Source organism: Pygoscelis adeliae, unplaced genomic scaffold (assembly GCF_000699105.1).
Source record: "Pygoscelis adeliae isolate BGI_AS28 unplaced genomic scaffold, ASM69910v1 Scaffold402, whole genome shotgun sequence".
NCBI classification, from domain to species: domain Eukaryota; kingdom Metazoa; phylum Chordata; class Aves; order Sphenisciformes; family Spheniscidae; genus Pygoscelis; species Pygoscelis adeliae.
In genome coordinates, this window is record NW_008824411.1 from 6406919 (window position 1) to 6421055 (window position 14137).

The following is a 14137-nucleotide window of genomic DNA, read 5'->3' on the forward strand; positions in this document are numbered from 1 at the left end:
GCGGTGACCCTCCTGCCTGACTTCCCCTTTGTCCCTCCGAGTGCAGGCTCCGGGGGAAAGCTCCAGCAGGGTGAGCAGAGCGCGGCGGGGCCCTGCCTGCACCCCAGCGCGCTCAGCCTGCTTAGGCAGAGTCTGACCCCGCAAGGCTTGGAGGGACCGCCGCCTCTGGGGCTAAACCTGCGCGCTCGCCTGGTAACTGAGGGGGCGGAGAACGTCTGAGCTTGTATCTGGTAGCCCAGTCAGAATCCAAGCGTGGGTCTGCACGAGGAGACTGAATCGGCTTTGCTGACTCATAGTAACTGTAGTGCTAGGGCAAACTTGGTAAGAACCCTTATTCTGGAGTAAAAGCACCCCCTGAAAGCTCTTCAGCTACAGCTTCCAGTCTGTGCTGTGTCATGCTCCCGAATCTCATGGTCATGTGGCTCCGGCCTGAAACACTGCTGGGTGGAAGATACAAATGTAGTCTTGTGCAGGGCACCAGTGCTTGTCAGCAAAGTCCTTGCAGCTTGGGGACAAAGGTTGCTGAGACGCACAAGCCACCAGAATCCGGAAACGGCTGCAAGGCATGCAGTCCGAGAGAGGCTGAAAGTCCTGTGGACTTTGAAGTGCTTTATGTGGCTCCAGATTACTAGAGCAAAGACTCCCAGTAGAGTTTTACACCAGTTGCGTAAGAGTAGCAGCTTTATGATACACCTGGCTTAATGCTTTGCTGTGACTGAATTGTGCTCTTTGCTGCCAAGATAAAACCCCAGATTATAACTTAGCAGCGTGAAGATAAAATGCCTTGTCCTTGCTGGCAGGTGGGGGTTCTCCACCAACCTCGTAATTTGAAGGGGGAAATGTGACCATTGACCTGCTCTACCGTGTGGGAGTGTATTGTATTTTCAGTGTCTCATCTGTCAGGCGCTAACCTCTATTACACATGGGTGCAGCTGACATTTCTGAAAACCTCAAGTAACTAAATGTTCTTACTGATAATTGTTTACCAAACTTCATGTGGACAAAGCCAGCTGATGTCTTCACCTTGCTCCCTCAATAATAATCCCTTTGCAAATGAGAAATAAAACCCCTGGTCCCTGAAGATCCCTTGTGAGGGGTGCTGGCGCTGTTGCAATAGGAAGGCTGTTTGCACTGGTTCTGTGATGTGGCCCGTTTTGCCCCACACTGACAGATTGTGTTGGTGGGACAGTGCAGGAGACACCAAATCCTTGCTACATCGTGGAGGCACCAGATGGAGATAGGCATCAGCTGGGGTTTGGTTTGGAGAGGGCATTGTCTCAGTGCTGGAGAGAGGTCTCTGCTGTCTTCTGCAGTGCTGCATCATGCAGCACTGTCTTGGGTCACGCAGACAGAAAACATCTGAGGTTTGGGATTGTGCAGGAGAACCAGTGCCAGATGATTGTGGGGAAGGGCTCTTGTGCTCACTTGCAGCCGGGGAGGGTGCTGGAGCGCTCAGGGTGGAGCACCTCCCAGCAGTGCGGGCTGACAGCAGGTCCAGCAGATGGGGAGCAGGAAAGAGGAAGCATGCAATGCGGCCTTGCTGCGGGGCAGCATGGTGGAGGCTGCTGGATGCGTCTTCTGCTCCGTGCTTTCGTCTCAGGCCTGTGCGAGGAAGCGCAGTACCATTAAATGCAAACCATATAGGCCCTGGTGTCTCCTGGCCAGCAGACTTGCTTGTGCAGACGTTGGTAAATGCCAGAAGCAGTATGTTGCTGGGGGCTGTTCACTGACTTGTGACTCTGAGAGGGTTCCTTGAAGCTGCGGGGCTGAGCATCACTCATCTTGCCAGTGCCTCTTTACTGAAAAGGTTCGGTTATTATTGCTGTTATTGTTGTGGTAGGTTTTATTATTATTTTATGTAAGGATGACCTTAGTGGTTCAAACTAACATTCATGTGGCCCAGCTCCTTTCAGCTCCGTGGATTTCTGAGCCAGTTCAAGTTTGTCTGTGTTGTAATTCCCAGTTCACCTCTCATTCCTAGAGCTTGCCCAGTGTCCCTTTGAGTTTATGAAAACTGCCTGCACTCACAACATCCCTCGACAGGGAATTCCACAGGTCTGTTTCCCACTGCATGAAAAAAAAAACCTCGTTTGGTTTGTTTTGAATCTGTTTCCCAACTTCATTTGGTGGCCCCTAGCTCTGGTGTTGGAAGTGGCTGTGAACAATCAGCCTCTGTCCGCCTCTCCAGAGAAACCCTGCAGGCACAGCAGCGTGTCAGTGAGGCCGTGGGACTTAGCCAGCCACAGCCAGAGCTGATGGGACCTACTGTTGGCTGTAGTCCTGCTCTGAGCCGGAGGCCAGACTAGGGTCCTCCAGACACTGCCTCGCACCAACACTTCAGTGATTTTAAGGCTTGCTTGACATGAACTGAGCAGAGAGCCCTTGGTTTGTGCTGCTTAATACCCAGCAGGCACCAAGAGATGAAAATTCCCCAACTCATCGTTTCTCCCTTCCTTCAGCCAGTCCCCGTGCTGGGAGGCCTTAGGTCCACGCTCAGCAATTCTTCCACACACACATATCTGTGTGTAGTGAGCTGCCACTTCTCCAGTCACACCCCAAAATAGTAACAGGCTCTCTTTTCCTGACAGCACCAAGATGGCTGTTCTCTCAAAGGAGTATGGCTACGTCATCCTGACGGGGGCTGCCAGCTTCGTCTTGGTCACACACCTCGCAATGAAAGTGGCCAAGGCCCGCAAGAAGTACAAGGTGGAGGTGAGTGCTCAGGCTGAAGGAACGGGAAGGTCAGAGCTGGTCTGCAGGGGACGTTGCAGACGAGCTAGGTGACACCTTGCATATTTTTGGGTGACCTGCTGACACTTCCTGCCCCACCACACGGATGCAGAAGGGATGGAGCTGCTATTCGGGCTCTCCAGACTGGAGCAGACGGCACAACAGAGCTTGGGGTTTGGCAGATCAGGCATTTGGCACCGAGCCGAGACAGCTGAAAGCACAAGGCTTTGAGCTCAGAAACACTGATGAGCAAGAAACCACACAGCCCTTTTTGCTGCAAATAAGGCCAAAGCAGTGCTGGGGACAAAGGGATTGCGGTGGAACAAAAGTGACAGGAGGGTTTCTCAAGCTCAGAGGCAGCACGTGAGCCCTGTCACAAGAAGTATTTCAAAGTGACCTTCCCGCGGCGTCCATCGAGGAGCCCGCGAGCTTGGACTGTGGGCTGGGTGGGGGCAGCCAGTGCTGTGCCACTTGGCTCTGAGGGCAAACACGCCTTTGCTTTCCTTGCGTCATTCAGGGATGTGACAAGCAGGGCTGGGCGCAAGGACAGCCCCGGGCGTGTGCTGCAGGCCCCGGATGCCTGTTGGGGTGACCCCGCCCCTACTGCATGAAGTCAGGATTATAGCAAATGCGCCCAGTGCATATGGTGCACAGAGCACTGGATTTCAGGCTGGGAGAAGCCTCTGCAGCCAAGCGGCAGCTCCAGCTGGCTGCTCAGCTCTGCAGTGGTGAGGAAGGCAGCGTCCTCCCAGCCTGTTCCTGCACGATGGGCTGCTGCCAGCTCCCCAGAGGAGACATGGGGACATGTCCTCAGTAACGCTGCTTTGCTCTTACCTGCAGAGAGATAGGATTTAAACAGGGAGGTCACCCAGTACCTGGCTATCTTCTGTTCGAAGCAGGGCCAGCTCCAGGGTGCCGTCAGGTTGCTCAGGGAGTTCAGGAACCGGCCTGGGGCAAGCGGCAATTTCAAAAAAGCAGCTGTGGACCACGGGGCAGGAGAGAGACTCTAACTTGCCAATGCAAGTCTGTCTTGAAAGCACCCATTTAGCTCAGGGCTCCCTGGGGAAAGGTGCAGCAGGGCACGTTCCTCACTGCTGGAGAACAGGCTCCCAAGCCCAGACTGCGCTTGCTCATGTTTTGCTGCTGTGTTTTTTTGGCAGTATCCAACCATGTACAGCACAGACCCTGAACACGGGCATATATTCAACTGCATCCAGCGTGCACACCAGAACACGTGAGTACCATGTATGAATGCAGACCTTGAAAATCCACAAGGCTGTGGAGCAGGGCCTACAGCTAGAGGCTTGCTGCTGCCAAGTGCTTGGTTTCAGGCTCAACGCTTGAGGAAAACACATGGCCATGTAATGCTTAGCAGCAAGGCTGTGCTGGCTCCTTATCATGCCTTAAACCATGAGACAGGGCTGTGAAACAGCCTCCTCTTCCCCAGTGCCTGGCTCTTTGCCTCCATGCGTGGATCTTAAAACACTAGAAATCTAGTTTCCAGAGGAGCCTGTCTGGGGGCTGCTGATCTGTTGTATTGCCCACATCTCCCTGGGGAGAAGCTAATGTCGACCAGGCTGCAACAGCGCATCACAGGGGTGCTGGGAGGAACAACCCCTCCTGGATTAGGTAGTGGTAAGCAGTATTTAGCAGTGGCTTAAGGCACAAAATGGAAAGGGTGGGTGGCCTTGGAGAGAGGCACAGGCAGGGCAGAAGTCCCTAGAAGTCCGTGCATGTTCAGATTTCCTCTTATCTCCATCTGTGGCCACAGCATCAAGCACAGCTCTCCTGAGCATAGAGACTCATGAGTCAGGCCCAACAGAGACCTTGGCAGGGGATGCTCGCAGCTTCTGTGTTTCTGGAGTTTCCTCTTTGTAAGCAACTTGGAACACAAACACAACCACCTCACTTTCATTTTCAGATTGGAAGTTTACCCTGCCTTCCTGTTCTTCTTAGCCACTGGTGGGGTCTACCACCCGGTAAGTGATGGTGCAGGTCCGAACTCTGCTCTTGCTCCCTGACTTGGGGAGGGTGGGGGGCAGGAGGCCAAGTTAGCCCCTCTGGAGACAGCAGGCTGCTTCACTAGCCACATCATGCTTCACAGCTGTGCCTCTTCTGAAAATGTAAGTGGTAGAAGGTCTTGTACGGGGGAACCACAAATATTTAATAAACCCATTACTGCTGCTTCAGCTATTAGGCCCCTTTCCTTCCCCTAAGGGTGCCTTGTTGGACAAACCAAAGCATTTGCAGCCTCCAGTTCATGAGTGGGAAAGGTCCCTCCAACTGCCTGGCTCTTCCAAGCCCTGCTGGGCTTACAGTAGTGCTACTCAGCAGCTCGTTGTGTGGAGGACAGGAACCCTTTTCCCCTCTTCTAAACACACTTTCATGAAGAGGTGGTATGATAAGAATAGGTGGGGAACATGGTGATCTTCCCACTCACTTCCACCACCAAAGGAGGTGTGTGAAGGATCAAAAAAAGCCTGGATTATTTTTAACTGAAAGATGTAGACAACTCATGAGGAGGCAGGCATGTGGGAGAGGCCAAAACCAGGAGCTCGCTCTTTGCCACTGATAAACAAATCAGGTCCTTCTTGAATATTCCTTTTCAGAGAGGGAAGGAGGCAGCATAGGCAAATCTGGCAAATTAGACCCACATTGCAGCAAGCTCTAAATTAAGAGGCAAGGTGGAAGTTTGTAACACCTGCAGCAGGAAAACCTGTACACTGGCTGGAGGCAGTGGAGTGGGGCTTGGGGCAACAGCTGCCTCCCAAGATCCTGGCACATGGTCTAGCTCACTCATTGGAGGGTGGTGAAATGAGATTCAGCACCTGCTGCCTGTATGACTTAACCATTTCTTGCTTGGGAAGAGCTGTGCTGCAAAACAGCAAGGCTCTGCAGCACATCACATGCTACCTCCCCATAGGCATCATGAAAAGGACTCCTCCTATACAGAACTCACTCTAGCATGCTGCATCAGTCACCCACTTCCACCGGGCTGACTCCCAGTTGTCCTAGCAAGGTCAGGACCCACACTGTAGTTGGTGGTTGCTTCTTTGAAGCAGGGCTGCTATAACAACTAAGCACATGCAAGCGACAAGTCTCCAAAACCTTTAATGTGTCTCCTTTCTCCCTAGCGGATTGCCACAGGACTTGGCATCACCTGGGTCCTTGGGAGAATCCTTTATGCCTATGGCTACTACACAGGAGGTAGGTCTTTACCCTGCAGCACACAGCAGGTGCTTGGAAACTCAAGTCTCTTACAGTGGCCTCAGGGCTCTTTCTTCCAGCTCACATCAAGGAAGCAGCATAAAGCTTCCAGTCAGGGTGTAGAAAAAAGGGTGCCGGTCCACAGGCTGCTAACTCTGCAGTACGCTTTTCCTACTGATAGGAAGAGCACTAATCTAATAATAGCAGAGACTGAGGGTAGGTACATGGCCTGAGCTGGTGCCTGCTGTTTTGCCTTGAAATTTATCTCTAGCTCCTGCTCCCTCTAATTTTCAGGATGGGCTAGTCTTTCAGTGATGGGCTGCTGAACTGACAAAACATGTCTTTTTTCCAGATCCAAAAAAACGAATGAGAGGGGCCATTGGTTCAGCTGCACTCATTGGGCTGGTGGGCACAGGTGTGTGTTCAGCTTGCCAGCACCTTGGCTGGATCCGCCAGGACTAACTGACCATTGTGACAGCTGTCCGGGAAACTAAAGGGATTTTTGTTATGTTTTCTTTTGGAACATTTCATTTCCCATCTGTTTGGGGTTTTTTCTTCAATTTAATAAAATGCAGTTGTCAATTCCGTATTTTCATTCTAAAATTATAGAGAGCTTTCTTAATAAGTTTTGCAGAACACTAGAACAACTCTGGTTTTGTAGAACTACAGAAATCTGCCTGTCAGGCAGAGGTGTTCGAGCTTTTATGATTTTGGTGACCAAAAAGCCATCTTGCAATCCATTTGTTTAACCCATGCAGCAACAGCCTTGCTCTCTATCAGACTACATTTCTGCAGCGCTCAATTCATGTCGCTCCCTAATAAGATGTTCCAAAAAGAATTAATATTTATTTGTTTGCTAAAAAAAGATGTAGGCAAACATTTAAAGTTGTTGCTTCATCATGTTTGTAAAGAACAGTAGGCCTATAGGAAGGAAGTCAAATAGCTTTCACTTAAGATAGGCAGCACTCTATCCTGTGCTGGAGCTTGCTATCATCTAGTTGTGCTCCATACTCTGTGCGTGGAGATGATTCTCAGGGCCATGCCTGTCCCAGGCAGCATCAGCTCACAATCTCCACAATATTTTGTCCCACCTTGGAAGTAAAGTACAGATAGAAAAAACAAAACTTGTGTTTAAAAGAAGGCTAGAGGGGGAAAAAACAATCCTACCCTTAAGGCTTTTATGTAGTCAGAGAATAGACAGAGCCTATAGCTACAGAATGTCAATGTGTCCAAGAGCTTATACGCGCATTGAGTAGAGTCATACCTGTTAAGCCAAAACTGAAGTTGACGGAGGCAGACAATGGGGTTCAAGGCGCACAGCAGGGGAAGCAGCCTGGGCTGGGCCTCTGCTACTGACAAGCCTCTGGTAACACATACTTAGCCACATGTGCTGCTGCTGCAAGCCATATTGTTACCTCCTACTCTGAGGTTCCCATCTTCCACCAGATAGGACAAAGCAGGCCCACAGACTAAGCCGTGTGTACACTCCCCCTTGCAGGAGCAGGGTGGCTAAATGCTGCTCCAGCTGCGCTCCCCCCCCCAGGCACTTACAATTTTAGAGCACTTTATTGCTGTGTAAATGATCCACATCTCTGGCTGACAAGCAAGAACTGGCTGATGCTCCCTTGAGCAGGCCCCAGAGCCACTAAAACACAGATTCCACATCGCCCATCTCCACGCAGACAGTCTTCAGCTGTGAGTAGTACTCAATGGCTGCCCGCCCATTCTCTCTGCCAAATCCTGCAGGGACAAGCCAGAAGTGAGAACACAGCTCTAGGCAGTGCCAGGTACCACTCATACCCCCGTAACTGGCATGTAGTCATACCAGGGAGAACACAAGTCACGTGCTCAGTGCAAGTGCCACCTCAAGGTAGCACTCCCAATCAAGCCCAGAGTAATAACTGGATGAGCTCAGCTGCAAGCAAGGCCACGTATATTAAAGCTCGCCTCCTTGCTTTCTCAGTACAAAGCTGCAATCCATTCCCCAGCTTCCCTTTCAGCTCCCAGTGTGGCATTCACTTCTTAGAGGCACAGCTAAGTGCACCGCTGCCCCAGCAAGAGAACACTCGCATCCACCATCACAGAAATACGCTCATCCTCACCCCTGTGTGCAGGAGGGCCGAGCCCAGGGGAGGCCAAATAGAGCTCACCTGATGCCTTGTATCCTCCGAAAGGCAGCTCCACAGGGCTGATGTTGTAGTTGTTAATGAAGCACATCCCAGCCTTGAGAGCAGCCACTACCCTGTGAGCCTTCTGGATATCCCTGCAGGAAAAGGGCAATTCAGCTGGATCCCTTCCCGTTAATCCCCTCCTTCCCTGCCAGCTAACATTCCACTAGAGAAAGTGGAGGTCGCAGTGGTTCTTGGATCCCAACCTGCCCTACTCTGTCTCTGCCTGCTCAAAGGACGTAGCACCTATTCCCAAGGACACTCAAAACTGCATTCGATTTGAGAAGGCAGGACAAAGACACCAGCAAAGCAGACTATGGCAAGCGGCCAACAGCCGTCTTTGCGCACTTCCAGCAGCATGGCAGGCTCGTGGTGCATGTCTCCTGGAGATGCAGGAAGGCAGGCAGCAGGCCAAGCTCAGGCTGGAAGGAGTCTGAAGGACAGCTGGGTCCACCTACCCCTTCAGGAAAAACTAGAAGGAGATGCGCAGTCATTTACAAAGTTCCCTTTTGGCAACCCCTTGCTCCAGCTTTTCTGGAAGAGGATATCTATCCCCATGCCGGGCACCGCAAGATGAGCACCAAGTTGCTGCACTATTTCCCTTTTCCTCCCCTCCCTAGACTGCTTCCACACCAGCCACGCTACCCAGTCATACCTGGTGAAGACACCACCTGCCAGGCCAAATTTGGTGGTGTTGGCTCTCTCCACAACCTCCTCCTCTGTGTCAAACGGCAGAATGGACATGACAGGCCCAAAGATCTCTTCCTTCACACATGTCATGTCATCCGTGCAGTTCCCTGGAAGCATGGTAGAGCATGCGTGCTTCAGGAGGAAAAGCTAGCAGCACAGCCTGTGCATTCAGCACCCCACACAGCCTTCAAGACAGCACTCAGCCCCCCCAACTTGGCTAGCAGAGGAACAAGTGCCATCCTGCATCTCAAGGCAGCAAAGGCACGTGTCCTATCAGACCCTCCAACAGCAGAGATTTCTCTAGATGCAGCTCTTGGGTGCCTCAGCTCTCTCTAGTACACCCCTACGAGTGCCTGTCCACACTGCGGACATTCACAGAGACAGGTTACACTGAACACAGCTTTCTCTAGAAGAAACTCGGCTGCATCTATGTAGCAGACCGCGGTACCATGAATAGGAAGGCGCATACCTAACACACAGGGTCGCATGTAGTAGCCATTCTTCAGCTTCGGGTCATCTGGCACGTACAGGTCCCCACCACACAGCACCTCTGCCCCCTGAAAAAGAGCCAAGCAGAAGGTAGGCAGGCACGTCCAGGAGCATCCTGCCCAGCTGCCACAACTCTGGCTGGCCAATACTCCCTGCTGGGTTTACAGTTCTATCGGACAAACCCTGCCTGTGCCCTCCCTGGTGTCTCTCCAGGTCAGGACTGCTGACAGAGCATCACTGACAGATCAGGGTGAGACCCATCCTAAAAGTCCAAACAATGCTGGTTTGGGGTGCAAGCACCACAGGAGCCAGTGTAGGTTGGAGAGAAGCAACTGCAACTAGGAGCAGATCCTCAGCTGGCCTCACATTAACTTCCACATCTTCATGTGGTGTGAGCTCCCTCGCTAGCGAGTCAATCAGTCCCTTCGCACACCATCTGGCAAGAAACACCCACCTCCATCAAATGCCCCACTTTAGAAATGGGGAGTTCTCCTCTCCTTCCACATCCATCTTCCTGTTTCTAAACCCTCATCTAGCCCTCCTGGCTTTCACTCACAGTTCCCCTTCTCCAGCCCATCCCCAAATTGGCTGCACCTAGTCATATACCTAGCACTGACATTTAAAACATCTTTACACTTTACAATAAAACCTGGAGGAAAAAACCAAAAAAGCCTAGGTAGATCTTACTGCTCTTACAAAGATTGTTTCCAGCAGCCTGTGAATTTGGCCTTTGATCCTTAGTAAGTTCTTTCTGCAACCAACAAAACTGGAACCCAAATGAGGTAACAGCCAAGCGTGCAAAGTGTCACCACAACTTAGAACCAGCCCAAACATTATAGATTATCCCATTTTATACACTGACATGCTGAGTATCTCTCAGCCTCTAAAACCTGGCAATCTCAGGATATGAAAAGCCATGTCACCTTCAATGCTGATTCAGAGACGTGCACTGGATCACTTTTAATCTAGTGGCCCAAGACACCTATACAGTAATTCAACCACAACGAACAGCTTAACTGGGAAGGCATGGGGCAGGAAAGCAGCTGCCAGTCTGTCTGTCTAAAAAGAAAGAGACATGTCAGGGCAGTCACAAGGCAGCATCACAATCTCACCTGCTCCTTTGCTTGCTTGATAAAGCCCTGGACACGATCCAGGTGGGGCCGGTTGATGAGGGCTCCCATCCGTGTGTCTTCCAGAAGCGGGTCTCCAATTTTGATTTTCTGGGTGCGTTTCACCACCTCCTTTGTGAAGACATCCAGTATCTTCCTCTCCACAAACACCCGCGTGCCATTGCAGCACACCTGGGATAGAGGACAAGCTGCTCAGAATAAGATACACAGCACTCCACAGTCCTTCCCTGCTTGGGTCCTGCTACAGAGGCTCTCAGAAAAACCCCTCCACAGCTGCTAAAACAGCTAACTTGTCCCTGAGGACAAAGAAGACTAGATTACCTTGCTGCTCATGACCGCACTGAACAGTCTGTGCTGGACATAGTGGTACTGATGCCACCAGGTGGCAAAAACACATCAAGTCACCAGCAGGAGAGACCTTTAGCAGCCTTTTCAGCTCCCAGAGACAACCCTAGTAAGCCAATTTGCCAGCAGGATTACACAAAACCTGCAGCATGTGTGGAGATCCCAAATTTGGGATGGACAGAGCCCCACAGGGCTGTGGCTCAGCACACCAGACTGGAACCTGCTGCCCCTCCAGAGGAAACCAGCACAGCTTCTTCTGACCTCTGTGTGCCAGACTGGAGCCCAAGGCACAGCTGCTCTGAGCTGGGTACTGGGTGCTACAGAGGCTCCACTTCTGCGAAGGCCAGGGCATCGGCTAAGGGATGCTCTGCTGGGACACCCTGCACTGGCTTCTGTAAGGGTGTCCCTTCTGTCCCTTATGACACTGCATAGGGAAATGAGTGGCGAGATGGGAGCTTCGGGGTATCCCTCATCATGCAAGATCACAGCCTGGCTCTGCCACCCGGTTCTCAAACTGCCCCACCGCAGCGAGGAGGACCACTCCTGCCCCACGGACACACACCTCACCCTGAGTAAGGAAATTGGCCATGAGGGCTCCGTTCACGGCATTCTCCAAGGCACAGTCCGAAAAGATGATAAGGGGGGACTTGCCCCCCAGCTCCAGAGTGACTGGTTTGATCCCTTTAGCTGCCATCTCCATGATCTAATGGAAACAAGGACAGAAGAGACAAGTGACCCACTGGCAAGGGAGGCTGGTGGAGGGAGGTAAGAGGCACCCAAGGGGACAGCTCCCGCAGGGCCCTTCACCAACAACAGATGCGGCACGAAGGGCAAGCTGGGTTTCCTAGATGTGTTTCGTTCAGACTGGGGACAGTCTCAGAGGGTTTGGTTGTTTGTTTGTTTGTTTTTTTTACAGATAAAAGCAAGAAAACCTGAAGAGTCATTTGCAGGAAGTCTCATCCTCAGCGTAAGCCCAGGGGACAACTATAACTGCATTTGTGTCACTGCACCCCACAGGTACACACATGTAAGAAGAGTTCAAGGGGCAACATTTTCCCCTCTTTCAAATCAGAATTTATTTTTAAAAGTCTTTTTAGGGACTTTTAATTTTTTGAAGAATAAATCGAGGGTAAGAAATGAACAGAAACTAACCTCTTGCTTAAAAACAGCAGGTTGTATGCAGCTAAACTGAACTATTACTGCCAGAAATGCTCACACATTTTCCCAGTGCTGCTCTGTTTTAGGTACCCTCCTCCCCACATAGATACCCACTTTAGCAGCTCAGAGAGTTCACTGCAACCAGGGGCTAAACAAGTAAAGGTGGCCAAGGGGCTCCTCTGAAAGGACCGAGTGCCCAAGCCCACGCCCAGTGGGCTAACTGGAGCCCCAGTGTAACCCCGCACATGCAAGTTCCTTGCTCAGACCCAAAAATGCCAACTCACACCCCATCTTTACAAGCCTCAGGCACAAAAGCTCAAGGAGGTATCGACATCCACAGCAGACCAGGAAGGCTGGCATTACAGACCCCTTGTGTCACTGAGTCAGAAGGTGCCTTTACCTTGATGCCAGTTGGCACACTGCCAGTGAAAGAGATTTTGGCCACATCTGGGTGATGACAGAGGAACTGGCCTGTGGCCACTCCACCCTGCACCACGTTGAAGAGCCCCTTGGGCACACCAGCCTCTGTGAAGATCTCTGCCAACCTCACCACCGAAATGGGGGTGAAGGGAGAGGGCTTGAAGACCATCGCATTGCCTAGGGGAATCCAGACAGAGGCAAGGCGGGGTTAACAGCCAAACTGCTTTAGGGAAAAGAACAACAAACAAACAAACCAACCACCCCACACAATGAGTTTGTCTCAACAGATCCCAGAAGATCCCCCCCAACAGAGGAGGAAACAGTTTCAGCTGAACACCACAACCAGTGAAAGGGAGGAACCGCACCTTCCTGCTGGGAAGGGCTGGGGGAGATGGGGCTACTGGTCCTGCACTGCAGATATTTTCCAGAGACCTTCCTCATCCGGTACAAAGCCAAGCAATCAGCCTTTTTCCTGACACGCTCCTGCCCTCTTACCATCTGTCATGTTCCCATTTCCATTTCCTTTCCCTTCCTGCCAAAGTAACAGCCTGAAGTTTCTGCTAATCCTTCAACACCTCCTTCAAGGTAATCCTAGACTTCATCCCCCAAATCACTCTACCCACAGGATCATTTGGCTTCAAAGAGAAGCTAGTGTGGGCAGAGTGTCTCCATTACCACAAGCCAAGGCCGGGGCAGACTTCCAGCAGGCAATCTGGAAAGGGTAATTCCAGGCTCCAATCCCAACACACACCCCAAGGGGCTCTCTCCGAGTGTACCCAAAGGATCCCCCGGGAAGCTGGATGTGTTCACCTGCAAAGAAAAGAAACAGCAAGAAGGTAGATAAGAGCCAAGCCCCTTCCTGTCTTATCACAGCCTCAGGGGCCAGATCTCGCTTTGATTGGGAACAAGAGACACACGGCTTTTACCCCAGTAAGCTCACAGAAGGTAAGTGCCCACAGAGCACAGCAGCATTAGGTAGAGATCTCTGAAAATCCTTCCAAGATCTTCAGAAAAAGGGGTAGTCCATCTCTTAGAGAAATCAACAGCAAAGATGGTCTTATGCCATGGAAATTACCAGGGAACACAAGCGGCAGGACAGAGAGTAAAGAGCAAACTCCAGTAACGTTCTCACCAGCTAGAGATCCTGCCAATCCTGCGTAATACTCCAGGCACTGCCAGGATATGTCGATGTCCACTCTGGCTTCAAAGATGGATTTACCATTGTTGATGGTTTCCAAGGTGGCAATTTCTTCTCTCTGCTCCTGTGAGAAGAGGCACAGGACAGTGACAACATATTAGAGAAGCCTGTAGTAGAACTCCATAAGGAGATAGATGCTTCTCAAGCACGCAAGTCCCAAACAAGGCTCTGCCATCAGTAAGCCAGGCTCTGCCGTGAGAAATTGTCATCTCTAAAACATACAGTCCCAACTGCTATTTATGAATTTCCCAGCGGCAACCGATCGCAGGGCAATGTCAGACAGACAGGCGCTGGGGTTCACCGCTAGTCCAGTCTTGCTTAACATCCCTGTTTATCTAAAAGATGAGCAAACCCAAACCCAGAGGCCAGCTGGTAAACAATGACTGGAATTCACAGAACTAAAGCTGGGAGGAACAGCAAACAGCAAGATCAAAATGGAACCAGAGGACCTGGTGAAGGACGGACAAAGCAATGCAGCTGGGAAACGTCCCTTAACAGACCATCTCCCAGGCAGCAATATTACCCTGCTGTGGAAGTCTGGCAGAAGCAGAAGTTAGGCAGAAAGAAAACAGTTTTCTCTTCACATATACACACTAGGGAAA

General features: G+C 51.2%; 2 protein-coding genes across 2 annotated transcripts in view; one reads left to right on the plus strand and one right to left on the minus strand.

The window, feature by feature from the left end:
- The first annotated feature begins 1980 nt into the window (after positions 1–1980).
- MGST3 (microsomal glutathione S-transferase 3) lies at positions 1981–6511 on the plus strand. The gene is made up of 6 exons (XM_009320628.1): positions 1981–2055; positions 2589–2712; positions 3891–3964; positions 4652–4709; positions 5865–5937; positions 6290–6511. Exons 2-6 carry the CDS (start codon positions 2596–2598, stop codon positions 6397–6399), a joined length of 432 nt encoding a protein of 143 aa, XP_009318903.1. The 5' UTR covers positions 1981–2055; positions 2589–2595; the 3' UTR covers positions 6400–6511.
- Positions 6512–6756: 245 nt separating this feature from the next.
- The window catches only part of ALDH9A1 (aldehyde dehydrogenase 9 family, member A1), a 9005-nt gene continuing 1624 nt past the window's right edge, over positions 6757–14137 (minus strand). Inside the window, exons 2-10 of the mRNA XM_009320720.1 lie at positions 13470–13599; positions 13013–13147; positions 12318–12514; positions 11322–11462; positions 10397–10585; positions 9265–9352; positions 8761–8902; positions 8088–8200; positions 6757–7677 (exon numbers count right to left, since the gene is read on the minus strand). Of these exons, the coding sequence (XP_009318995.1) occupies positions 7583–7677; positions 8088–8200; positions 8761–8902; positions 9265–9352; positions 10397–10585; positions 11322–11462; positions 12318–12514; positions 13013–13147; positions 13470–13599 (1230 nt within the window). The 3' untranslated portion in view covers positions 6757–7582. The remainder of the gene's footprint in view (positions 7678–8087; positions 8201–8760; positions 8903–9264; positions 9353–10396; positions 10586–11321; positions 11463–12317; positions 12515–13012; positions 13148–13469; positions 13600–14137) is intronic.